Source organism: Ochotona princeps, chromosome 21, assembly GCF_030435755.1.
Source record: "Ochotona princeps isolate mOchPri1 chromosome 21, mOchPri1.hap1, whole genome shotgun sequence".
NCBI lineage: Eukaryota > Metazoa > Chordata > Mammalia > Lagomorpha > Ochotonidae > Ochotona > Ochotona princeps.
Genome location: NC_080852.1, coordinates 35,726,378 through 35,752,498, shown reverse-complemented (window position 1 = coordinate 35,752,498; position 26,121 = coordinate 35,726,378). Strand labels below are relative to the sequence as shown.

The 26,121-nt window shown below is 51.6% G+C and overlaps 2 protein-coding genes across 5 annotated transcripts in view; both read right to left on the bottom strand.

Annotated features, from left to right (window-relative positions):
- The window catches only part of FGD5 (FYVE, RhoGEF and PH domain containing 5), a 104,549-nt gene extending 89,591 nt beyond the window's left edge, over positions 1-14,958 (bottom strand). Inside the window, exons 1-2 of the mRNA XM_058678386.1 lie at positions 14,776-14,958; positions 13,728-13,845 (exon numbers count right to left, since the gene is read on the bottom strand). The gene's annotated coding sequence lies outside the window, so the exon portion shown is untranslated. The remainder of the gene's footprint in view (positions 1-13,727; positions 13,846-14,775) is intronic.
- A 3,188-nt stretch (positions 14,959-18,146) lies between these two features.
- The window catches only part of LOC101516337 (uncharacterized protein C3orf20), a 35,036-nt gene continuing 27,061 nt past the window's right edge, over positions 18,147-26,121 (bottom strand). For all 4 annotated transcript variants that reach the window (XM_058678390.1, XM_058678391.1, XM_058678389.1 and 1 more), the window contains 5 exons: positions 23,957-24,260; positions 22,863-22,970; positions 21,632-21,774; positions 18,950-19,090; positions 18,147-18,366 (listed from right to left, as the gene is read on the bottom strand). In XM_058678390.1, the coding sequence (XP_058534373.1) occupies positions 18,294-18,366; positions 18,950-19,090; positions 21,632-21,774; positions 22,863-22,970; positions 23,957-24,260 (769 nt within the window). In that variant the 3' untranslated portion in view covers positions 18,147-18,293. The remainder of the gene's footprint in view (positions 18,367-18,949; positions 19,091-21,631; positions 21,775-22,862; positions 22,971-23,956; positions 24,261-26,121) is intronic.

Genomic DNA, 26,121 nt, shown 5'->3' with positions numbered 1-26,121 from the left:
AGATGAGGAGTTCACGACACAGATGTCCCATAGTTCCTGTCCCTGAAGTCCAGCTCAGGCAGGATGATTCTGGAAGCAGGTAAGTGGATAGAAGGATAGGCACAGAGAAAGGAATAGAAGGGAAGTAATAACTGCCTGTCTTCCCTTCCATAGTTAGGTGAAGGGCTCAGTGACTGTGGAGAGGGGGCCCCTGGGGATCCCACTTCTGCTATGCCAATCATTGACTGCATGACGTTGGGCAAGTCAGTAAGCCTCAGTTTGCTTGTCTGTAAAATGGAAGCGACCGCCCTTTGTGTGTGGGTCCTTGTGTGACCACACGGCCTGACACATGGCCTGCTGACTCATGTGAGCTTCCCTGCAATCTTAACCATCTTCATGGTCATCTTGGCTGCCTCAGAGACAATCTAACCCTAACCCTAACAATTTATCCTTAATGTATTTTATTAAAATTGTTCCAAATTGCCTCTGAGGCTGCCTCAGAGGGTTCCCCCAACAGAGCTCTTTGTTCTGGCAGACATCTTGGGTTTCCTGAGGGAGCTGAAGAGACCAGTCCTGGTGGGGACACTGGGGTCTGCAGAAGCTCAGGGCATAGCACTGGATGACCTAACACCACTTCTCACAGCTTCCCTCTGCATCTGAGTGTTCAGAGCTTGGGGCCTCCTCACCCTCAGTTTCCCATGGTGGGAGCTCAGTCTAAAGCACCCCTCCTTGTTACAAGGGACACCCCAAAGGCACCAGCCGCAGCTGGCAGTCCTGATCCACAGCCCAGGGTCAGTTCCCCTACAGGCTGTGGGGATCATGACACACATGACACTGCTTTGAAACTGTGGCTCCAGTGAGCACAGGCCCCATAGCTGCATTGATACAGCCTGGGACAAAGGGGTAGTTGGTAAATGGGTGAACAAATGCATCTTATCAGGCCATTCTTTGGGGTGGCCCAGCATCCCAATGACAGGAACATGCTGGACACACTGTGTGGCCCGTGTGGGCTTGGCCTGCAGTATCATCATGTGATCTGAGTCATGTGACTTGGGTCAGCTGCAGAAGCAGAACTCAAGGCAGGGACATGGGTGTGATGGAGCTACTGAAGAAAGTGTGTAGGAGTGCCTGAGCCAGGGGAGTGCCAGGGAGCGAGTCTGCCTAGAAGTGAAGTTCCCCTCCCCCCAACCCAGAAGGGAGGTGTAACTCCAGCAGAGGTACCTGCTGGCAGTGAGAGCAGCAGTAAGAGAAAAAGGGGTGGCTGGCATTGTCTATGCCCGCAATGATGGACATATGACTGAGTATGAAGAACTATATGTTAGTAATGATATAGAGGAACTGGGAGGGAGGGAACTGGGGAGGGGATAAGGGAATATGAAACTGTATTATAAAATAATAACAATAATAATAAAATGTATAAAAAAATGAAAAAAAAAAAAAAGAAAGGGGTGGCTGGAAGCTGTGAGCTGGCAATGGCACTAAGGCTGGATCACAGGAGCAGTCTGCAATCTCCCATCCCGTCTCCACTTACCTGTGCCATGCTCGCCCAACTCACAACCTTCGTCCTGGGGCCCAGAGCTGACTGCCCCTGTCCCGGCGCAGACTGTCCCATGCCTGAGGCCTCTGTTAGAACATTCCTCCCTGGAGAGGCCATCCTGGGCTGCCAGCTGATGTCGTCCCAATGGTCCTAGTCACATTTGGGCACAAGACGTAGGCCTGTCTCGCCACTGTCAGGAACCACTCTGCCTGCTTATCTTCTTCCACAGCTTTTTGCCAGGTCCCACTCTCCAGCATATAAAGGCCGGCAGGACCACAGGCTTCCCTGGCTGTTTGTTGCAGCATCGTAGGGCCTACTCAGCAAGAAGCAAGTGCTTAAAATCTTTGTTCAGTGAATAACCGCATCCCAGTTTGTAGATGACAAACTTGAGTTTCTGAGAAGTCCTATGACTACACACCAGATGCCCTGCTGAGGGGCAGGGCCAGCAATCCAATTAGGCAGATCTGGAGGTTGGGTTGCTAAGCACTAGACTGCCCCACACTTAGCCGGTGACTGGAGAGATGGTGTTTGATTTGGTCCCTTGGCTTCTGCTTGGGGTCTGACTGGAACAGGGTTGAGCGACCATGTGAGGAATCTGTGTCAGGGCGGCAGCCCAGAAGCCCTTCTTGGGTCCCTGCAGCCTGTCTGTGCTCAGCTTACACTCCCCAGGCAGCCTATGTGGCCTCCTTCTCTCTCACACTGCCCTGGCCGGCTCCGTGGGAGGGAGAGGCACGATGAGGGCTGTCGGCTGCGTGATCAATGTGAATAATAAACGTTTTGAGTTAATAAGCCCGACTTTGCTTCTCTCGCTTCATGACTAATGGGCTTCCCCGAGCCCATAACTCACACTGTCGGTGGAGCTCCCCTTCCCTCCGTGGCTTCCCAGACCCCCAGCTGGGAGGCAGTCCATGGCACTGCTGAGGACGCCTTCTTGATGGCACAAGTGTGGCACATTGGGGCAGCGGCAGGACACTCCTGGCTGGCTTCTGGATCCAGAACAGGCAATGATGGGTGTGAGTGTGGCTGAGGCTCTGTCTGCCAGCCATGGCTAGGGGAGACGGCCTGAGCCTCTTCCCCTGCACTTCCTCCTCTGTCAAGGAAGATAAGAATCTGGGCTGTTCCAAGCAGCAGCCTGGGAGACACACTGAAGGAGTGCTGGGCTGTTGGGGAGGGTCGGTCATTTCTATTGGCAAGCATGTGAGCAGCCCAGGAAGAAGAGCTGTGAATGGAGGGCACCCACAGAAGATCCTTGCCCCCCCAACCCCATGCCCTAATGCCCACCGGCCCAGCTTCTCCAGGGTGGCCCTAGGAGCAGCTGCATTGGCCTTCTCAGCAGGGGAGGGAGAGATGGAAGGAGACTCTGAGGCCCTGCCCCAACTTGTTGGATCCAAATCTGCATGCCAGTGAGGTCCCCAGGGATTCCGTGCATGTATCAGGCTGGGACTCAGCGCACAGTGAATCAGTAATGGGGACACTCCTGCAAACAAGCTCCTGCCCAGACTGGACATGGCCATCGATCACTGCACTCCTGCCGGGGAAGCCTGGAAATGGCTCAGAATCCTTTTTCTGCCAAGTACCACTGGCTGCCTTGCCACTCAGGACAGACTGTCACTGGTTGCTGTCCTGGGCCTGCGTTCTCCCTATCCCCACATCATTGATCCCCTCCTACACAGTTTCTAGGACAGAGACCAATCACTGCACAGAAAAGGTGGAGCAAAACGTGGGAGAAGGGGGTGAGTTAGGCTGCCACCTGGGATACTCCCATATAGTGCAATGCCCTTTCGAGCCAGCTCGCTGATAATGTGCTTGGACAACAGCAGATGATGGCTCAAGTCCCTGGGTCTTTGCCATCTATGTGGGAGCTGTGTTCCTCTATGTGTTCCTATCTTCTAGCTTTCACATGGAACAGCTCTGGTGGCTACAGCCATGTGGAAGTGTACCAGCAAATGCAGCAAATGGAAGGTCTCTCTCTCATTCTCTCCTGCCCCACCTCTGTTGCTATGCCTTTCAAATAAATACATCTTAAAAAATAGACACGGGAGAGAAAAATGGGAAACCAAGAGACTGAGCCCAGGAGACTCAGAGAGCAGTGGGGTTTCTGCTGGTGTGAGGGTGAGAAGGGACAGGTGCTTGAAGAGCCTCTATAAGGCCTGGGTCTAAGCTGAGGGGGACCCCCAGCCCCACAGGGAGAGGATAGGCTGTCCTTCCACACATTATCTGGGTCAGCCCGCTGGAGTCACGAATGTCAGCAGCTACGGGAAGCTCTCTTCCCAGTTTACTCTTTGCTTTCAAACGTGTTCACAAAGACACGATCACATGGTCTGCCTGACTCTGCAGCTGGCTAAATGCCATTCTAGTCTCCTACATGCATGTGTGAAGCTAAGGGTGCTTCAGGAGGTTCGTGGAGGGGCAGACTGTGTAAGAGACCTGCATCCCACAGAGGAGTGCCTGGACCGAGTCTCGGCTCCAGTGCCTCACTGCAGCTGACTGCTAATGCAGCCTCTGGGAGGCAGCAGGTGATGCTCCCTCTCACAGGGGAGACCTGGATTGGGTCCTGGTCCAGGTGCAGCCACTACAGGCAGCTGGGAAGTGAACCAGCAGGGGGGAGCTGGTCTGTCTCTATGCCTCTCAAATAACTTTAAAAATTATTAAAATCAATTCATACTTTTCCAAAATACATATTCTCCACAAACAGAACAGACGTCATATTTTTGGAGTTGAAAAAGTTTTTGCACCAGAATACGCTTATGTTTTAAGTTCATTTTCCATGAACTTTTTGATGTCCCTTTGCATATACATATGTAATTATATTTGTCTACTACCTGGCATTTTCTAAAATGTCTGCAACTCACTCATTGTCCTACTGATCAGCATTTAGCATATTTGAATCCTTAGGCCACAAACATCCTTAGAAGCATCCTCTTCTGTGTCTATATGTGTGATTTTTCTGGACAAATTCTCCATAGTGGAGTTGCTGAATCAAGGGGCTTGTGTGTTTTAAATTTTAATACAAAATACACAGAATATTGTCCCAAAAGATTGAAGTAGCTCACCCTCCCTCCAGCCCCTTAAAACTGCTCAGGGCCGGCTCTGTGTGGCTGCTGGGTATCATCCATATTTCATAGTTCCTCTGATCTGATAGGAGAACGCGGGCACACTATTGTTCTCTTCATTTGCATTTCCCCATGGCAGTGGAGCTATTGAGCTTCTTCTCCTGTGTTCTCGGCCCATTTGCATCCGCGAGCTGCCTGAGCGTTTCCTTTTGTTTTGTATTTGTCTTGTTGGTTTTGGGGAACCCTCTGCATGCTGAGAGTATTAACCCTGTCTGCTGTTGTATAGGCTGCCTTTGTGTCAGGCTCTGCCAGCTATGTGACAGGACAGCTCCCTGTAGATGCCTGTCCTGGGGTAGGTAGGGAGGAGAGCATGGAGATCATACAGGTGAGCCGAGGCTGTTGAGTTCAGTGGGAGGCAGTGGAGGGATGCAGCCACCAGAATGGAGAGGGGTATTCATACAGACGGGGGTGTGGGGGGTTGGGGGGTGGGTCTTGTGGGTCTCTCTTGAAATCTGAGAAGGCTGGAACCCCTTCCCACATGGATCTGGCCCAGACCAGGCTGGAACAGAGCAGGCATGACCCAGGGCAGCAGATGGGCCTGTGTGGCCAGAGGACAGAGAGGGCCAGGACATATCTTAGCGGGGTGATCCTCAGCTGGGAGTGGAGAGAAATTTTCTTCATAAGCACTTCTTTTACAGCCGCATCTGAAATGCATCCTGCCCCCTTCCCTGTTAAGGTAACCTTTTAAAGATCTATCAATTAGAAAGGCAGAGTTACTAGGGGGTGGGGAGGGTGGGGAAGGAGAAAGAGAAATGTTCCATCTCCTCTTTCACTCCCCAAATAGTTACAATAGCTGGAGCTGGGGCTGACCAGGAGCCTGAAACTCCACTAAGTTGTCCCATGTGGGTACAGGGGCCAGAATACTTGGGCCATCTTTTGTTGCTTGCCTAGGCACTTTCAACAGGGAGCTGGATCAGAAGTGGAGCAGCCAGGACTCGAACCTGCATCCATAGGGGAAGATGACATTACAGACAGTGGCTTAACCCATCGTGCTACACCACCAGCTCCCTGCCTCTACCCCATTTCCCTGTTTAATCTCACAGTGTCTGCAACTTCCAGCTCGCTACACATTAGATTAATCTTGCACGCCATCTATGTCACTCTGCTGGAATGTCACCTCCACAGGAACAGGCGGGGGTTCTCACTGGCTGTGTTCATGGCTGGATTCTTTCCATCCACTTTGCCGCTGTGTCTCTGTCAGCAGAGCAGTGGAAGCAGCTATTCACAGGGAGGGAGCAGCTTGCTAGGGGAGGCTGGCAAGCAGAAGCTGCCCAGCCCGCTAGTCACTGATAGCTCTCCCTGCAGAGGGGGGCTAGAAGGGTCTTTGCACCCCAACAGGAGACCCTCTGAGTCTTCCAGGGCTGCAGGGGCCTCAAGCCGCGCCCCCCTCACCCCCCCATCTGGCACCACAGAGCTCTCCACCTGGGTCACTGCTGTTTCTGTGCTGGCTCCTCCTGCACCCCTGCCCCACCCTCGTGCATGAAGGCCTCGTGTTTTGGAAAACCAACCGGCATCACTCCAGACTGAAAATATCTCAAAATATCACTTGTGGCTTCCTCGCGCTCCCTGAGGCCCCCGCCTGGCCGGGCAGTAACCTTCCCTGGCTGTTGATTTTCAAGAAAGCACTTCCATCACTGGGACACGGGGACTTTCCAGTATTTTTTTTTCCCCTCTGGGCCCTCTTTTTTTTCTTTTTCTTGGCCTTCAGACGTCCACATTGTGTTGTCCTGACGCAGCTCCAGGCAGTATTTTGCCCCAGCAGCCTCTGAGCTGGTCAGAGAGGCCTGGGCCAGCAGTACCCACAGGAACAATGCCTCCATAATTCATTGAAAACTCCCTTTGGATGACTTTTTCCTGTTGCTGATTGTCTCCGCGTTCCAGGCTTGCACAAACTGCTTTTTCCTGCAGCTAAATTTAAAAGGACCTGAGCCTGGAGTCAGTGTGCTGAGCTGGCCTCACTGGGGACAAAAGGGGAAAGGCTGGAGCCCAAAGCATCCACCTGCCCAGCAGCCCTGTCCCTCTTACACACACACACACACACACACACACACACTCCCCAACCCCCTAACCGCCCCCCCCCCCAAGCACTGTCTTCATCTGAATCCTCCAAGCTGTTCCAGGTCCCCCACTGGTGGCTGGATTCTGAGGGCTACAAGGGATTCCCCTGAGAAGGAAGGGCCCCAATGGCTGGGAGGGAATGCGTGCCTGTCACTGGAGGGGTGCAAAGACGGGGTACAAGTATGCCACCAGAGCAGCTAGCAGGGTCTGCCAGCGCCAGGCGAGACATAGTGCCAAGAGGGCCCTTCTGAGACTTTGTGACTGTGACCATGACTCTGGCTAATGAGGAGGGGGTGGCCCTTCTGCGTTGGCAGTTGTGGAAGTCTTTGGTGGTCTTGGCGCTTCCGTCCATGTGGGCCTGGCCTGTGGCTTTGGATAGGGTTAACCATAATTCCCTGTGTCTGACTTTCGGCTCTGCCACTGATGTGCTGTGGGACCTTACAGAGGAATAAGATAAGGCACCTAGGGTCGGCGGGCGGGGCACTGAGCAGAGTCAGCAAGCTAACAACTACAGTGGGTTTGGCATGGGGCCTTGATCTCTGCGTGGAGGAGGAGGACGTGGTGACGCAGAGGCTCCGCATGGCAGCCTCCACCTTACGGCACAAGTGGCAGCATTGGGATTACAAGCCCCTGGATGGGAGCAGCAGACTACCAACTTGCAGGGGTCTGGCTTTGTCCCTCACATTTGGGAAGAGGCCCAGACCTGAGGCCTCATCCCCCTGTTAGTCCTTTTTCTCCTACCCATTCCTTCCCAAGGGGCTCTTTGGTGGAGCTCAGAGGCCCGGTCCAGCAACCACTGTCCCAGCCGAGCCACGTGTTTGCCCGTCGACATCAGCCTGCATGACCATCTCTGCTTTCCCCACTGTAAAGTGGGAACAGCGCTGCTGCCCGTGTCACAGGGATCCTGGAAGAGGTGGGCATGGACAGCTCTGGCAGACAGACAGCTAATTCTGCTGCTGTTTCCAAGGCCTGGGGAGCCACTGTGGGAGGTGAGGAGGAGACAGTATGTCCAGATGGCCGCTGCCCGTCTGGATGGATCCGGCCAGTGTAAACACGCCCCAGTGGATGGGAGCCAGGGCAGGTGAGTTCTCGGAACCTGACTCAGGTGGACGGGGACTTTGGATGAATCTGCTCCCCTGGCTCTGTGGGAAAGTGTGTGGATGAGAAGGAGGAGTGGAGCAGGCCCAGCAAGGGACTCCACCCAAACGACCAGCACGAGCTAAGCCTCACAGCACCCCACAGACATGTGACCCTGGGAGTGTTTTCACATCGCCATGGTATTGTTCACCTCCTCTGCTAACTCACTGGACACCTTTCACTCAACTCCTTCGTAATTCAGCTCAGATGTGTTCTTCCTATCATTGCTATGTTGTGCTACAAACTTAAGGTCACTGCCAAACAGGCTGGACAACAAGCTATACTGCCAAGTTCTAGGCACACACTGTCTCTCCCAGGAGGCTCTGAGCTGGAGACTAGCCCTCCCGCCCCAGCAGTATGGGAGGCTAGCACGTCAAAAGGGTGCTAAAGAGGGCAGTGCTGTGACACAGGAGATTAATCCACCAACTGCAAGGTCAGCATCAGAGTGCTGGTTTCAGTCCCTCACAGTTTTGCTGATGTGCCTGGGAAGGCAGCAGAGCATGGCCCAAGTACTTGGGCCTTGGCTTCAGCCTGGCCCAGTCCTGACTGTTGAAGCTATTTGGGGGAGTGAACTAGTGGATCAAAGACCTTCTTCTGTCTCTCCCTCTCTCTCACTCTGCCTTTCAAATAAATTCATCTTCAATAAATAAATCGTTTAAAAAGCGCCACTATAGGCAGGGTAGCATGCACGAGGCACTGGAATAATGGGAGACTGGGCAGAGAATGGGGCGTGTCCACAGCTAGCAATGCAGCTGGAAACACTGCTTGAAAACCCCAGTGAGGTAGACCCCTTTCTGCCCACCTGTCCCACAGGGCGGCGAGGGTAGGGGCCTGCTCCTCGGCTCTGGCTTAGTGGGGGGTGCTGTGTGCTCATTTCTGACACCTTCATATTAGCTGACAGCCCTGTTAATGTGTCTGTTTTCTAGAAGCCTCCCCGGCCTGCAGAGTGACAGGGTGGGGCGGGACCTGCAGCAGGCAGCCACAGCAGCCCTCTCTGTCAGGTGACATTCACTAGGTGTCTCTCCTGGCCTTAAACAAAACCCAGTTCCGGCTGGCCTCCCCATCAGGAGCCCTATCTCCATCCTTCCAAACACTGGGGTCCTTCTCCACCTCAGACCCTATGGGCTCGAGCGCCCACACATGCGAACCACCGTCTCAGTCCCAGCTTGCTCTGCTGGGCAGTCAGAGAACCTGTGACACCCAGCTGGTCACACTGCTCCTCTGAGCCCCCTTGCCTCCATGCCCTCCTCACTCAGATAAAAGCCAAGTGCTTCCAGTTACTCAGCCCTGCCCCTACAAGCTCTCTCAACTCACCCAGTTCCCAGCCTCCAGCTCCACCGTGCTGTGCTCCCACCCCAGGGCCTTCGCTTGGAAATCTCCTCCTTCCGACATTCACATGGCTCATCCCTTACTCCTTCAGGGCTTTGTCCAGGGGGCTGGAGAAGGCCACAGCCCCACAGGGGTCCCTGTTAGAACCTACCCCGGCCCAGATCTGGCCCCACATTTCCTGACTTCCAGGCTTTGGTGCTGGACCAGAGTTCTCAGCGTGGATGGCAAGTGTGCTCTGTTCCGCATGATAATCTCCCAGGGGTACCCGCCTTTGAGGCCTGCTGCAAGGCTTCTCGTGAGGACACCAGTAAACCACTAGGCCCTGTAGCAGGCAGAGAGCTCTTGGCAGCCTTTGGGAGTCTCCTGCTATCAGGGCTTAAAGGAGGGATTCCAGGCAGAGTATGTTCCAGAAGAGAGAACTGTTTTGCAATAAGGGTCTTGTGCTACCTTCTGTGACTGAGGTTAAGGGGGGTGAGATGAGTCCCAGGAGCCCACAGAGGGGCCACAGTAGAAAGAACTTCCTTGGGTGCTTTGGGACTCAGTCAGTTCCTAGATCAGGGATGATCAAAGTCAAAGGCTGTGGCCACCTCTTTCCCACCAAAACTCAATCAGTTGGTCACATAGTCATTCAACAAACATCCACTGGGGACTTCAATCCAGGCAGCAGTGGCACTGTGGAAAGATGAGATCTTGACTCTGCCTAGAGGAGGCAGGGAAGGATGAGCCGATGGAGAGGAGGGGGCCCTGTGGAGGCCCAGAAGAGACCTGGAATCCCACTGGGCTTAGGAAGTTTTCTGTGAAGGGGTGATGCCTGATTGAACTATGAGGTGAGGTAAACCTGGTAAAGGCACCGGGAGAAAGAGATGGGAAAGAGCATTTGCCAGGCACTGGGAAGCCCTGGAGGGTTTTGAGCAGGAGCATGCTGGGGCCCGACTCTGCCATGAACAAGATCACTTGGGAGGGGGGCCGGGTGGAGGCAGAGAGCAGGTGAGTGTGGCTGTGTAGGGCAAGTGGTGCTGCTGTCTGAGCAGGGGCAGGGGCAGCTGGGAAGATAACTGGGCCAAAGGATCGACAGATCCGCACGAGGGCCAAATGGCCAAGTGTCTGTGAAGGGCAGCAGATTCTGCACTGCCGTTTGTCTTAGTCCATTTGTGCTGCTACAGTGAACTAGCCGAGGCTGGGCACTTTATAACGAGAAGAAATTAATGGCTCATAATCTGGAGATAGGGATGTCCAAGGTCAAGGTGCCAGCAGGGTCAGTGGTTGGGAAAGGGCTGCTCTTTGCTTCCCAAATGGTACCTTGTGAATTGCATCTTCCTGTGGCAGAAGGTGGAAGAGCAAGCTGGCTGGACACTGTGGCTTCAACCCCACGTGCAAAGGGAGGAGTCCTCCTGACTGAATCACCAGTGAAACACCTCATCTCTGCAAACCTTCACCTTGGCTAGTAACTTTCAACACTGGGATCCTGGAGGGACATGTTCAAACCGCTGCACCTGATCCTCTCCTCCCATTCCAGGCAGCTCAGACTCCACTGAAAGTTGCCATGGATACCTGGGACTCAGCGTCAAGGCCTAAGGTTTGCATTTGAAGCTCATCGAGTCAAATCTACTTTCCAACTATGTTTGCCACTGTTCCCTTCATTTCCCTACTAACCAAATGCACGCCCCCCGTGGCACCTTCCTTCCGCCTAGCCTCTGCTGGCAACATCCCTTCTTATTCCCTCCCCAGCTTCCTCTTCCTCCCAGCTTTGGAGCAGGACAGACCCATGTCTGAATTCCTGGAGAAAGTTGTTACTCTACACCCCCTTCCTCCATGTTTCTCCCTTTCTTCCTCCTTCTTTTTCTGCAGTTCTCTGTCTCAAGCACAGGATTTGTAGTCCAAGGATTTGTGTTCAAACTCTGGCTCTACTACTCTACTGTGTGCTTCTGGCATCTCAGTGTCTACTTCTGTGAAGTGGAGGGCATGGAATACTGATATCACATGAATTCAGGACCTACTGCTACAGCGCTGCAGAATCAAGACAGCGTGGATCCACAGAGGCCGGAGCAGACCCACATGAGCTGTATCCTGGATGCCTGGATGAGGAGACAAAGGCTACACAGCTTGGAAGTGCAGAGCCTTTAAGGCTAAGATTGCCTGAACAGCTGGAGCCCTGTGTGTGCAAACTCTGGATATAGAACCTTCCTTCCTTAACTACCATCAGTTCACAGTGGATCATTCACAAAAAGTACCACAGGCATCTATGACTCCTGCAGGACAGGATCGGGGAAAATCAAGACAGCCTTGGGTCTGGCAATGACTTTTTAGATATAGTGACCCTGGGAGGAGATCATGGATGAGCAGGACTTGGCTCAAATGAAAAACATCTGCTGTTAGAAACAATGTCAGGAGGATGGGAAGACATGCCTCAGGCTGAAGAATGACACCGCCAATGAAGGACTAGATCCAAAACACACACAGGATGGTTAAAAGAAACAAGAAAGCAAACACATTAAAATGTGGACAAAGGACCTGGCTCAACCAGGTCCAAGCTGGAACCTTGAGGTCAGTCTGGGTCTTGCATATGAGAGGCAGGGGCCCAAGTACCTGAGTCAACATCTGCTGCCTTCCAAGGGTCTAGGCCTCAATTTAATTGTAACTGATGAAAGGATAATTTATCCCATAGGCTTGGTTTTTCGTTAATATACCATGCAGTTCACCCAAGTGTACATTTCATTATCAGCACAGTCACAGAGTTGTGCAACTACTGCCACATCAGTTTCAGAACATTTTCATCCGCCCCAAAAGAAATTCTCCACCTTTCGGCAGCCACTCTGAACCCCTTTCCTACACCCTGTCCTTCACTAACCTCTGTCTCTATACATCTGCCTAATCTGGCCATTTCACAGAGAAGGAATCCCAGAGAACACGGCATCCTGTTACTGGCTTCTTTCACTCAGTGTTCTGTATGGTCATCCATGTTGCAGCGTGTAGCATGTCATTCTTTCTGTGGCCAAATCCAAGGTGTAGATAGATTCCATTTTGGTTATGCCTTCACTAGGTGATGAACTTGGGCTGCTGGGATGGGGTTTCTGTGACATTCACGTTCAGGTGTTTGTGTGGACCTGTTTTCATTTCTCTTGGGCAGATACCGAGGAGTGGCATGGCTGGATCCTAGGGCAGAGACCACCAGACTGCTCTCCAAAGCGGCTGTGTCTTGTATTTCCACCAGCACTGCAGGAAGTTCCAGCTCCTCTACGTCCTCCCCAATACTGGCTATTGTCTGTCTTTCTGTTGAAGCTATCCTAGTGGCCAAGTGGTAGTTCACTGTGGTTTTTGGCTTCTGTTTCTCTGAAGGCTGATGATACTGAACAGCTTGTCATGTGTATTGGTCACTCATGTGTGTTTTTTTTTTTTTTTGAGAAATGTCAGTTCCTTTGCACATTTCTTAAGTGAACTATTTTCTGTGTGCACCGTATTGTACTCCCCACTAAGCAGTATGCACCTGTTGTGTGTTGGGCATTGTGTTGCTTGTTATGTTATCTCCTCAACCATACACTCAGAGGTAGGTCTAGGTGTCCCTGTCTTACAGACGAAGGAACTGAAGCAGAGACTTCCCCAAGATAACTCTACTTGATACAGAAAAGCTTGCATTTGCATAAGGGAGACTGATTGTGCAAAACAAAACAAACCCAAGAGGGAAGTCAAACAGAAGACATGCTGGCCAGGGCCTGGGTGGAAGCAGAGGACAGCCTGAGTCAGGAAGGCAGAGACCTCTGCCAGGAGTGGGACCAACTGAGCACGAGAAGACCCAGAGAGCTAGCCTTCCAGGAAGAGGGAATAGCACTGCCAAGGCGCCGAAACAGAATGACTCTTGTCATGCTCAAGCCCACCGCAAGGGTGAGAGAAAGCTGAGGAAGCAGGTGGAAGGCTGAGGCAGGCTGCTGTGCTCTTGCTTCCAGAGGGCACCAAGGCACTCGCCAGGGCATGGAGTCTGGACCAGGTCCTGCTTGGGGGCCGACAGGCTGCAGGGTCACGGGCCATGTCTTTTCCCACCTCCAGCTTCAGCTCCCCATTTGAAAATGGGGTCATGCTATAGAGCACTGAAGTGGCACCACATGACCACTGTGGGTGAGGTCAGTGCCTGGACATGGCAGAATGTCCAGAGGTGTGGTCTCTTTGTGGCTGACCTCTGGGAGGGCTCAGTTTTGCCACTCTTCCATTGTCAAGCCCCCAGGCCTGGTGTGCCGTGGTTGCACGTTACTCATCAGTGACTGGCTGGCCAGGGGTCCAACACCCCTGACCCACAGCCTATGAGGATCAGCTGGGGGGATGGGAAGAGGAAGGACGCAGGCAGTGACGACTACACAAGCCGGCGAAGGTGCAGACCTGCCTCTTAGAACTCTCCCTTCTGCTTTTCCTCTTGGACCCCTCCCTTCTCCAGGTAAAGCCCCAGAACTGTACCATGAATTTTTGCCCTTGGTGGGTCATGGACTCAGCCTCCAGCCCAGTGCTCTTCAAGCCTTTGTGATGACTCTCCCCAAGGAAGAAACACATTCCACACAGAGAAGCAAACAGCGAGAGCCAGCACTCACATGTTGGCGTGTCCTCTGAGTGCCCCTCCAGCGTGTTGCTCCCAAGATGGATAAGCACATGGAAGTCCTGCCTGAAGAACATGGCCCACGTCATGTGGCTGGAAGAAGGTCCCAGATCCTGTGTTTGAATCACAACATTCCTGGGTGACTAAAATGGAGTTGGTTACCTTACCCCATGCAAGGTGCAAACATAGTTTCTATTCCATTTCTCTGTTTCAAAATGCAGACCAGGACCCACTTGAGTGGATTATACAGCTCCCCAGCAGGCCACAGTCTGCAGTTTGAAACATCAAGCAGGACAGGCTGTCAGAATCAGAGTGCCTGAGAGTGCCACTGGCAGAGCCCAGCCTTCCAACACTCCCACCCCTTCCCCAGCTCCCACTCTGCTTCCCCTCCCTCCAACCCCACAGGACCCAGCAGCAGCAATGACCACATGTGAGCTGACAGCACCTGGGCAGCAGGGGTTCCCAGTGACCCGTAGACCTTGGAAGGCAGAGAGAGCCGGGGTGGGGAGGCCAGCTCCAGTCTTGCTGGCATACAAAGTCATTATGATGCAGCCAGCAGAGGGGCCTTGTCTGCATGGCTTCCATTTCTGAAGCCTGAGCTGAGGGGTTGGGGGAGATGCTCACAGATAGGGAGACGCTGCTGGTGGGACTGATCTTTTATTTCTGTGTCTTGGCAGGCAGCCAAGCTCCCTCACCCTTGCAGGAGAGCAGACTGAAAGGCAATGGGCATGGTGGGCGGTGGCAATGGGGGAAGATTCTGCAATCATTATTGATAGTTTTTTTTACATTTACTGAGCGTGAGCTAAATCCTTTCTCTGCATCATCAGTTCCTATCTACCTGGTACCCATGGGAGGTTACTGTAATCATCCCATCTTACAGTCCAGCAAGTGGAGGTTTGGAAACCAGGCAGCTTGATCATTACCTCAGGGCACGCATGGGAGGGGGAGTGTCAGGGGAAACAGGTTTTGTTTAGTTGGGGAGGGGGAAGACACTCTCAGGTCCAGAGTAAAGAGCATCAGTGGCCTCAGCAACATGGACTTACTTGACATTGTGAAGAGTGTGTGTAGACATCCAGGGCTCCCAGCAAGCGACCCCATCCTTGCGGACAGTCTGTCCGTCCTGGCACTGAGTCTGTTGTGTTAGTAACCTCTCTGGTTGTCAAGCACATGCTGTGTGTTTATGGCCTTTTTGTCTCTGCCTAGAACCTGGCCTGCAGCTTTTCACGGCGAGACGGCAGTTCAGAGGTTGCTCTTGTGTCCAGCTGGTCACCGAGTCTACGTTAGTTCTGGTGCTTTGTCTCTTGATCCTGCTTGCTTTCCCGCAGAGATGATTAAGTCATCTGAGGATAGTAACAGTTTCATCTCACATCCCTGTATTTCTTGTTTTCTTTTTAAAGATTTATTTATTTATTTAAATGTCAGAATTACAAAGAGAGAGGGAGAGAGCCAGCTCTTCAATCTGTTGGTTACCTTCCTAGATGGACATGGTGGCTCAGTCAGAAACTTCATTGAGGTTGCCCGTGTAGGTGGCAGGGGCCCAAGCACCTTTCCTCACACTACCAGCAGGAAGCTAGATCAGGAGTAGAGCAGCTGGAATACAAGCAGGAGTCCACACGCGATCCCAGCATCGCAGGCAGTAGTTTTACTTGTAATGTCGCGATGGCAGTCCCTGTTTTTCTCATTAAATGCTTATTTACTTATTTTCATCTGCTTGAAAGGCAAAGCAAGAGTGAACTATTTATTGACCAAATTAGTGCTCGCCACTTGATTTTCCCCCAGAGTCCTCTTGAGTTTTACCCAGTGAAGGTTTTCCTCGCTTGCTTGTGAGTTTTGACACGTAACAAATGGGATATTTGATTGCTATTATGTAAAACTTCTATGTGTCTTGAACAGATGTTTTTCTAGGCCACTGAGCCCACGGTACTACTGGACACAGAAGCTCTGTCCTGACTAGCCCCTCCCAGCCCTGGTGTGGGTCCACATCCACACGCAGCGATGGAGTGGAGGGGACACCCTGGTTTTGGCACCAGGAACCTTGCCTAAAGCTGCAATGAACTGATGTGATGGCCTTACTTCTCCGGACCTTGGTCTCCTGCTTCTATAAAGTGGAAGTTTGGGAGGATTCCTGGGGTTCTTTCTCATTGGCTGTTCTTCCGTAAGTAGACCCGGATCTCAGCTAGTATTCCCCTATCCCAGGCCTCCCACTCAGCGCTCACTGGTAAAGGACACATGGTGCCCATTTCCCAGAAGCTCTTGAGGCTGATGGCCACCCAGTCTCCCTGGCAGGAAATCAGGGGCCACTAATTTTCTTGCTGGCTTAGAGAATCCAAAGCAAAGCCACCTAGCCAAACCTGCCCTTAAGGCTTTGCCTTTATGCCACCCTCTTGTCCTCTGGGAAGGCTTGTAAAGACTGAATCTCAGGAGGAAGAAAGACTGCTCTGCGATGGCAAAGATGAGTAGTAAATTGAAAGTGGTTGAGTTGGAGCCAGCTGAGTTCAGAGAGCTGCAGTTGATGAATGATGCCTGCAAGGGCCAGGGCAGTAGCAGCATTAAGTGCCATGTGTTTATCATCTCCAGAGCATTCACTTGAATCAGACTGAACTTTTTGCCTTCAGAAAGCCTTGGCCTCCGTGTTTCCAAAGATGAGGGGAACGAGCTTACAGGACAAGTCCAGCTACTCTGGTAACGAGAACTCAGCACTCCCTCAGGCCTAGCGATTGGAAGCACTGTTGAGGGGTGAAGCCTGGCCTCTTTCACCTGGTGTTTCTGGGGAGAAGAGGGATCCACCTTCCTGCTTCCTCACAGGGAACAATCCAAGGCCCTGGGCCCTGTACATTTTGGGCAGCCACCCGAGCAGGAGGAGTTTCTGTTCACAGGCAGCTCAGATCTGCCCCTGAGCACAACGACCAAATGGGTGGGGCCAGGGCTGGTCGTCAGGGACAGGAGCTGTGGCTTGTGTACCAATGTGGGCCCAGGGACTCTGAGGCAAGAGGCAGGTGGCAGGTGGGAGGCTGCACCTCAGGCATAGGCCTTACCCGAGACCTCTACCTTTAAAAGCTCTGCCAGGCCCTGCCTAAGGGTTCAGGGGTCACGTGGGAGGACAGAGAGAGGACATTCTCCCCTTGACTTCTGACTCTTGTCAGTCTTTGTGCTTGGAAGGGGAGCAGGGCAGGTGGTTAGACCCCCAGGATCCTCACAAACAGTAAGGCCATGAAACAGCCAGGCATGCAGACCTAAGAACACAGAAGGCCATCTCGAGTCCATTGCTAGAAGGACAAATGAAGAATTTAAACAATTCCTTAAAAGTATATGAAGCTGGGCCTGGCACGGTAGCCTACCAGCTGGAGTCCTCACTTTGACCATGCTGGGATCACATATGGATGTGAGTTCTAATCCCAGCAGCCCTTCTTCCCTTCCAGCTCCCTGCTTGTGGCCTGGGAAGGCAGTTGAGGATGGCCCAAAGCCGTGGGATCATGCATCTGCATGGGAGCCCTGGAAGAGGCTCCATTTTCCTGACTTCGGATTGGTGTAGCTCCGGCCATTGCGGCCATTTGGGGAGTGAATCATCAGATGGAAGATCTTCCTTTCTGTCTTTCTTCCTCTATATCTAATTTTCTAATACAAATTAATCTTAAAAATATATGAAGCTGAGACTGAAGAAGCAAATCCTATGGAGAAAGCACACTAATTGTGTATAACACATCACCCAATGCCACCTGAAGGCCAGGCCCCAACCTTCCTCCAGGCTCAGAGAACAAAGCAGATCCCCAAGAGCTCACTCAGCTCCGGAGCTGGTGGCTCAAAGCTCATGGTCACGACAGCCATCCTGTCAGGTGCAGCAGGGATCCAGGACAAGATGGCACACGGTGCCGCATCTATCCAAGGGTACAGACATTGGTCCTGCCCAGAGGCCACAGGGGTCTGCCTTCCAAGTACCATGGAAGGTCCTGGGTGACCTCGGACACTCCATTCTCTGGTCGTCCTCCTCATTTCTTCCTCCTTCTCTCCCTCCCTCCTCGCTCTCCTCCTCTTTCCCTGTCTATTCTCTCTCTTCCTCACAGTGTCTCCATCTCTGTCTCCTCTCCCATCTCTCCAGCTTCTCTCTTTGTTCTCTCTCATCCCTCTGTTCTTACTCACCGTCTTTGCCACCTGGACAGAAATCTGGGCCCTTCCCCATCCAGTGAATGGTCAGAGGGCACCGTGTATCCCATTGGAGGTTCCCCCAGGGTCACATGTCCCTGATCTTGGCCCCATGGAGTGGGATGTTTGTTTCCAGCACTGTCTGCAGGGGAAGCTCTGGGCTGGGAAACCAAGGGTTTAGTCTGGCAGGAGCTGTTGGGGCCAGTGGCCCTATAGGAGCCAGACTAAGTCAGGCCTGTCCCAGGCAACCCACAGCCTCACCCAGACACTGGAAGCAGCTTGCTGGTTTATTGCACCAAGGATCAAGGCTCAGAGGAGCAGGGTTGGAGACTGAGTAGCCAGTGAGGGGCAGGGTGTGCAGATGGGTATCAGCAGTCACCAGGACTGGCATACTTCCTATGTTCTTGTTTCTTTCACATGGTCAACTTCTTAATGCCTTTCTGCCTTTCTTGAGTTTGCTGGGAGTATGTGTCTCCATGTCAAGTTGCTTCGCCCTAAATATTGAAAGAGAAATAAGCATGCGCCGGGACATGTATGGTAAAGGATGGGACTGTGCCTGAAGCACTGGCTGAGTGGGTGTGGCCCTCTCCTTAGCACATATCATCCTGTATGTTGCCACCACCTGGGGGCACAGTGGCACACATGACCTTTCTTCCAGGGGCATAGTTTTATTTTCCTATCTTCCAATGAAGCTCATGATGTTCATGTCCTGCTGCCATCAAGCTAGTGGGCTCTTGACCGAGCCAGTAAGTGTTTTGCAGCAAGGTACAGGTAAACGTCTACCTTTCTAGGTGGATAGGTATGGGTTGTGGAGGTTTGCTGTGATGTATACAAGTTCTCTATTTCAACCTCTGTCTCCCCAGACCACATTCACCAGCTCTATGGAGCAGTCTGGATGCCCAGCAGGACACTGTGTTTATAAACCAAAAATATGTTAGGCACTGACGCATGCCTAGGGAGGAAGGGACCTACTCAAGAATATATATGCCCATGGTGACTTTTGTGACCTGTGGCAGAGCCAGGGGCCCTGCTGTAAGCCATGTCCACTCTACCCACCCCAGGTCAATGGCAACTTACTTCTTGTCCACTTCAGCAGCAGATTCCTTCTCTACCTCCTCCTCTCCTGTGACCAACGAGGAGAAACTTCCTTCAAAATCATCCGACAGAGCTCTCTTGGTTGATCCAGAGCTCTCTGGGCTTAGGCTATAGGTTGATGAACTGCAGGGGAGCACAGTGGGGAAGGCACTTTTCAGCAGTGGCAGAGTCAGAGGGGTCTTCAGTGTACCACCTGGGCATGAGCCAAGGGCAAGGGCATGGCTGCTCCTCCTCCTGAGGACAGACAGGGAAGGGAGACTCTAATCTCCCTGGGGACCCATGGGAGGTCAGCTTCCCTGGCTTCTCTCCAAGCAGCGGTTGCTCCTCACTCCTGTGCTAGCTGTACCTGTCCAACCAATGCTGACAGGCGGAAATGCCTGAGGTGGGGTGTGCGGGCTGGGTAGATTGAGCAAAGGAGGAAGAACAAGAGAACAGGGAGTTACATCATTATGCATAGAGTTGTGGGCTGCATGGAGCCTTCAAAGTCCTATGGTAATTTTGTCACTCCCTGGACATCAAAATGGCACCTGGTTTCAACAGTCATTAGAGATGAAGTTTGTTAAGATGAGGTCTTATTAGAGTGGGGATGGCCCTTAATTCAATCTCATTAGTGTGATATTGCTAGAAAAAAGTAGATAGACAGATAGACACTTGGGGAGATATGACAGGAAGACAGGAGTTGAGCTGCCACATGTCAAGGAGCTACTGTAGGCTGAGAGAGGCTGGGACTCACACTGTTACAGGCAGCATGACCCTGTCTCCAACTTCCTCTCAGATTCCCAGCCTCAGAGCTGTGAGACAGTAAGGGTCTGTGTCTGAATCACACACTGCTAGCAGTAGCTTTTGTCTCAACTGTTTGGGCTGCCACAACAAATACCCCAGGCTGGGTGGCTTATGCAGCCCACACTCTCACAGGGCTGGAGGGTGGGGAGTCATCATCAGGAGGCTGGCCCACTGGATATTGGTGAGGACTCTCTCTTCAGGTTCTTGGGTAGGGTCTTGCTCTCTCTGGGGCCTCTTTCACCAGGGCATTAATCTCATTCAGGACAGCTCCACGCTCATGACCTAATCACTCCCAAAGGTCACATCTCCTCATATTACTACCTGGGCAGTCAGAAAGTCAACACATCCATTGTGAGGGGACATTCAGAACACAGTGCTCACAGCTACAGATGAAGCTGGACTCCCAAAGTGGGAGAGGTGCCAGTGTAGGGAGCTTAAGAGGGCGCTCGGGCAGAAGACCCAATGTGGCATTGCAGTGATCCAGGCTGGGCTAGGCTGACAGTGGGCAGATCGCCCATGACAAACCCTCTTCTGCTAAGGCTTACAGCAAGGCACAGTGTGGTGGGGGCGCAGAGTATCTAAAGAGCCAATGAGGAGACACCAAGACAAGAAAAACAAGAACCCTCTTTCATCATTTCAAGGACTCTACGGAAAAAAAAAATAAATAAAATTAAAAATGTAGAATACCACAACAAGATTCCTGAGTGTGTTCAGAGGTCAGGGCAGAGGGGGAAGTAGGGAAGGAAGAGCAGGGGGCAGGCTAGTTGTTTTTTCTAGAGAACCCCTTCCCGCCCCCACCTCCACCCCAATCCATCCTTCTCCACTGCACAACCTCCATGGTCCTTATAGGAGTGACTTTCCCCCAAACCTTGTTAGCACTGTGTTCTGGCATGACATAAACCAAGTACCTTGGGGTGAGACTGGCATCAAGATTCCTTGAAAACTAAGGCAGCCATGTGAGATGGACTGCTTGGCTTTGAGCCTGGGGGAAATTCACAGACAACACCAACTATATATGCTTGGTTGATTTAAACTTGAAAAGGCTCCTTAACAAACACACGGCAACCCTGTAAGCTGGGCACTGTCCTTACAGGACTAGAGAGGCAAACTGATCAAGCACAGTCAGTGGCCCAGGAAGGAGCAGAGCAGGGGCTCCAGCCTGCACCTGGGGACTCCTGACTGGCTAAGTGTCTCACTGTACTGCACTGTGTGGTCTTTAGAAGCTGCTCACCTCTGCGTCACAGACAACAGCATGTCCTGAAGGCCAGGCCGTGACTGAGCCCAGATGTGTGTCAGACCTACATATGATCTCCTCACCTGGGCTGGGCTCAAAAAGTTCTTAATAAGGTGGCCTTCCCTGGTCAAACAGCCTGAACTCAGAAGTCTGGAAGAAGACTTAAGCTAGCCTGTCCTCTCCCAGGGGCCTGAGCTTACATCATAAGTGACCCATGACCTCATGGTCCAAATGGCATACCCAACACAAGCAGGCATGGAAGTACACACAGGGTGGGGCAGGGATGCAGCTGGGGCCTCTGCCCATCCATCCCTGTCCCTACTTGACTGCCCATCAGACACTGGTACTGCGACACGGTGCTCATGTCCCTTCCTCAAAAACATTCTTTGTCCAAACTTGTGTCCCAAAGAAACCTACAAGTGGCCTCATGTATGCCTCACCATTGCCTTCTCCCTCTCCCCTTTGCCCTCTGTCACATTCTCTTGCTGCAGCCCCTCCAACATGTGTTGCAAGCTGAGGTTTGCTTCCCCAGCTCTGCTCCCTGCCCACCTCACCACTTTCACCACCTGCTCCCCAACAGAGCACCACCTGCTCACAGCCCAAGGCTGCCCCCATCCCAGTCCCTCCCTGGACCTCTCCTGTCTTACTTGAACTTGTAGTTGTCTGGGAGGAAGTAGCCCATCTTGCAGTCCTGCTGTGTGCGGGAGATCTGTTTGAGCAGATTCTGCTTGTTCAGGCCATATCCATTGAACACACGGCCCCCGAAGAGGAGCTTCCCCTCAGAAAACATCTGTGTGCAGACAAGGAACACATTAGTATCGCAGCAAGGACTGTAGAACCGGGAGTTCTGTGCCTTGGAGGGCAATGCCACTGTCCTCTCAGAACCTGTGTGAGAATGTTGGCCTTTGGTAGCTTGGGAAGGGGACTGGTCTCCCTAAGCTTTCCAGAGAGGTGTGCCTGTCCTGGCCCCTGGCCTAGGTCCACAGAAGACACCTACTTGTTCCTGTTGGTGAACATGCTCCAATGTCATCTCACACATAAACGCTTCCAGACTACTGGAGCCAGAGGGTGTCTTCCCCACTAGACAGCTCCCAGTCACCGGCCTACAGCCATCTCACTGCCATGTCCCTACCCACTTGGGGGGATGCAGTGTTCAGCTTGTCCCATGGTATAGTGCCCTTTGTACCTCCATCATCTGCACATCATCCTCCATAAGACACCTGTCCAATTAGTTCTGTGCAACGATATCCATCACAATATGTTCATGCACGATCAGCTCATCTAGTCCCTCCCACAAGTAGGCATAACCTTGATGTTGAAGATAAAAGCAAAGAGAGTAGAAAGAGGAAATGGTAGACTCTTAGCAGTTATGTGGCTATGGGGAAATGCTCATGGGATTTTGATTTACAAACCAGGACCCCAAGTATCCATATGGAAAAAAATCACAGAGGCCAGACACTGATACATGGGGTAAGTGTGGACCATGGGTGCCCATGGCATTTACGCATCACTATCAGATTAATACATGAGACTGAGAAATAGGAGGTGTAATTATTTTCTACATTCTATTTTCTAAGTTTTCTAGAATAAACAAACATAACTTTTCCAATATATTCTTCTTAATACAAGGTCAATTACAAACAAACATGGTGAGAATCTGACTCTATGGGTTTGCCATCAGTCATCCCAGTGTCCTGGGATGGGGATGTGTGGGCTCCAGCTGGAGTAGGAGCTGGGTGGCTCTGTCTTTCTGCTCTCTGAGCCTCAGCCTGGGTGGAGAGAGGATCCTATAAGGCCCCTGCCTCCCTTTCCTCCCACATCTATGGTCCTGCAGGGGCAGGCCGTGGGTCAGGATGTCCCCGCAGGGCTCCAACTCACCAAGACCATGCCCTGCACCACAGCATGCTTCTTCACCAACAGGGGAGGGGTCTTCTGCAGGGGGCTGTCCAGGTCATACTGCAGCAGGCGGTAGGGGTCATGCCAGCACTGCCAACACAGGAGTGTGGTGTCAAGAGCAAGCACTTGGATGACCATGTTCTTGGCTGAATTGTGTCCCTGGCTGGGGCTCCTAGTCCCAGAGCCCTGTATTTCACTGCCTCCCTTCTCTTACTTAAGGGATCTTCATATCTTCATGCACACTTCCAAAGGCGACCCCAGAGGATGTGCCCTGGGTCACTCAGAGCCTTCTCTGGGGCAAGGCCATTGCTGAGATATAGCTCCCCTATGTGACATCTAATGGACATTTTCTGAAGTGGATTCTATGGGCCTTCAGGTTCCTTTAAAGGAATTTTCTCTCACAGCAATTTGGGGCGTCCAGTATTCTGCCTTCTTTTTCCACTTTCATGCACACCACAGCCTCTTCTTGGGATACTCACTGCCTTCCAGAAACCCACACTTCATGGGATGGCTTCCCTGACTCCAGGAGGCAGCAGACACAAATTCCCATTTTCGTGCAAGTCCAGAGGGGGCCCCATCTTGGCCCTTTGAGGATATTCTGCAGTCGCTGCTAGCTGTACAGTCTCAGGGCCTGATTGGTGCCTGACTCAGTTGCAGGTGACAGGGCCTGACACATGCCAAGCACACAGGGCTATTCATCAATATTCTTTAACCATTTACCTAGTCTTCATGATCATTTCTTCCATAAATATGCACCCCAATAAATACCCACAGCTATGGTCAGTGTCCCAGGTAGCAAAAGCAGTGCCCTGGTTTTGTCTCAAGACTTGTAAAAGATGCCTGCAGTGATGTTCTGACACTAATTCTGGGACAGCACAATGAATGGGAAACTAAGAAGAGAGTTAAATAATTGTGGACAGTAGGGAAAATATGTTCAAAGGCTATATGGTAAGGAGAAATGGAAGATGTTACCTTGTCAGTCAGATGTTCAGCCAATTCTAGAACCAGGTGGATATTTCTTCAAGATACCTTCTTACCCTTGTCCTCTGGGGCCTCCTCACTGGGCCCAGACCTACCTGGAGACAGGGTGAGGCACGGCCTCGCTGCTGGTGTCTATAGAGCGTGTCCAGAAGCCACTTGAGGTGGGCTGTGCTGCTGGGGTTCTGGCTTGAAAGTATCCCAATCACAAGAACTTGGTTGGGGTCTCGGGGCAGAGACAGGAATCGCTCCAGCTCCAAGTCAGACACCAGGGGCACCTTGGCTATGCACCTACAGCCGGCTCGGGCATCTTCTTTGTGCATGAGCTTCCGCAGCACCAGCGGGCAGTCTGAGGGCGAGGCCACCCACCTGACGGAGCTGCGCACCTCCTTGGTCTTCCCTCTGCAAGCAAGAGCACACTGGCCAGGAGCTCTCATTGGACAGGGCTCAGGGCACTGCCCTCAGAACTCCAGAGGAGTGAAGGCCCCACTGCAGAGGCTGGGTTGCAGGCAGAGGTTAGTCTGGTCTCCACTCCCAACATGCAGCTCCTCCTTCAGTGGATCTCTAACCCCTCTGGGCTGCATTTCTTCAGGTGCAAAACGGGAATGACAAGTCACTTCTTCATCCAACCATACAGTCAAGAGATGCTTTTGAGGCCTTCTTCACTGCTTTTGGCCACACCCATGTCCCACACCATTCATTACAAGTTTCTCCTGGATACATCCAAGGCAGAGCTAGGATCTAACCACTTCTGTGTTCCACCCCAAAGGTCGTGGTCCCAGCCTCCCTCATTTCTGATGCGCCTCTGGTGGGTCTTGCGCTTTCTTCCCTGCCCTCTCTTCAGTTTGTTCTGCACAGAATTGACCCCAGGATCCATTACAACCCAGCGACATCACATCACTCCTCTCCTGGAAACTCTTGGGTGCCTTTCCATCTCTCAGAGCGCCCTCCCAGGCTGTCTGTCCTCAGCCCCCTCGTGTCTCATGCTCCAGCATTCTCACTTGTGCTCCCCGTGCTCCAGCCACAGGGCTTCCTTTAGTGATTGTGGTCTGAACCTAGCTCAGTACAATGTTCTGTTATATTCCTTTTTCTAGTTAAATCTGTTTATTTACCGGTATTGGTTCTTGTAACTCATATTTACTTATCCTGTTGCCTGAGACCTGGTGATTGTTTTCCCAATTCCTTGTGATCTACTGTTACAGTAGCTTGTATGTTATTGTTTAGTTTCCAATAACCTTTATCTGCCTGCTTGCCCTGCAAGAATTATAGTATAAGTTGCCCAGTAAAATTCAGTAACGTGTGCATTGGTTCATCTCGCCTTTGCATCCAGTGTGTCCCAAATTCTTCTTGGTGCAGACTTCACACCTTGAGTCCCCATCCCCACTAGAGGGACCTCTGAGACTGGCTGAGCCACATCACTGACTTCCCCACTTCTTCCAAGTGTCTTTTCAAATATCAGTGTCCTGGTGAGACTTTGTGACCACTCTACGGTGACCCTCCATTCCGACACTCTTTCCTCTCCATTACATATTGAAGGTATTGCTTGCTGTCTGTGGAGGTGTATTTGTGTTACTTATTGCTATTACTGTACTTTGTCCCACTGGATCTTGTGGAGTGTTTGGCTCAGTGGAATCAAATATCAACACTTGGTAATGACTAAACATTCAATATTGAATGCCTATTAAATCAGCTAGCTTGTTTGAAAGGTTGAGAGGTTATAGTTAGAAATAAGCACTATATAAAGTATTGCTATATGCTTTGCTTTCTCATTATTGCCGCCTTACATCATGTGTGCCAAATTATAGCATCTATGGCCCTTGGAATAGACATTGTTTCATTTGGCTTTATAGTTCCCTAATGAACAGGCAGGGTATAAGCTATTATTGAGATTCACAGATCAGAGAGCAGAAAGCACCAAGCTACTTTCAAAGGAGTGAGCGGCCTGCATTCATCGAAATTAAGTGGTAAGGACCATGTTTGGAAATCCAGACAAGAGCAAGACAAGTAGATTACAACTCAGAATATTTCAGAGGTTGCTTAACACTAGTGAATACTTGCTGAACCGACTTAAGAATTATTATCTCTTGTTCATGAACCTGAACTTTTGGCAAGTGTCAAAATTCGCTATTAATCACAATGTATACCAGAAACCTAGCATTAAAATACTGGAAGTGTCTACAACTTTATAGATAATCAAGAGAGTGTTTGGAATCTCAGGAAGACAGGTAAAAATAAACAGAGATTAAAAAAACTGGAAAAAAAT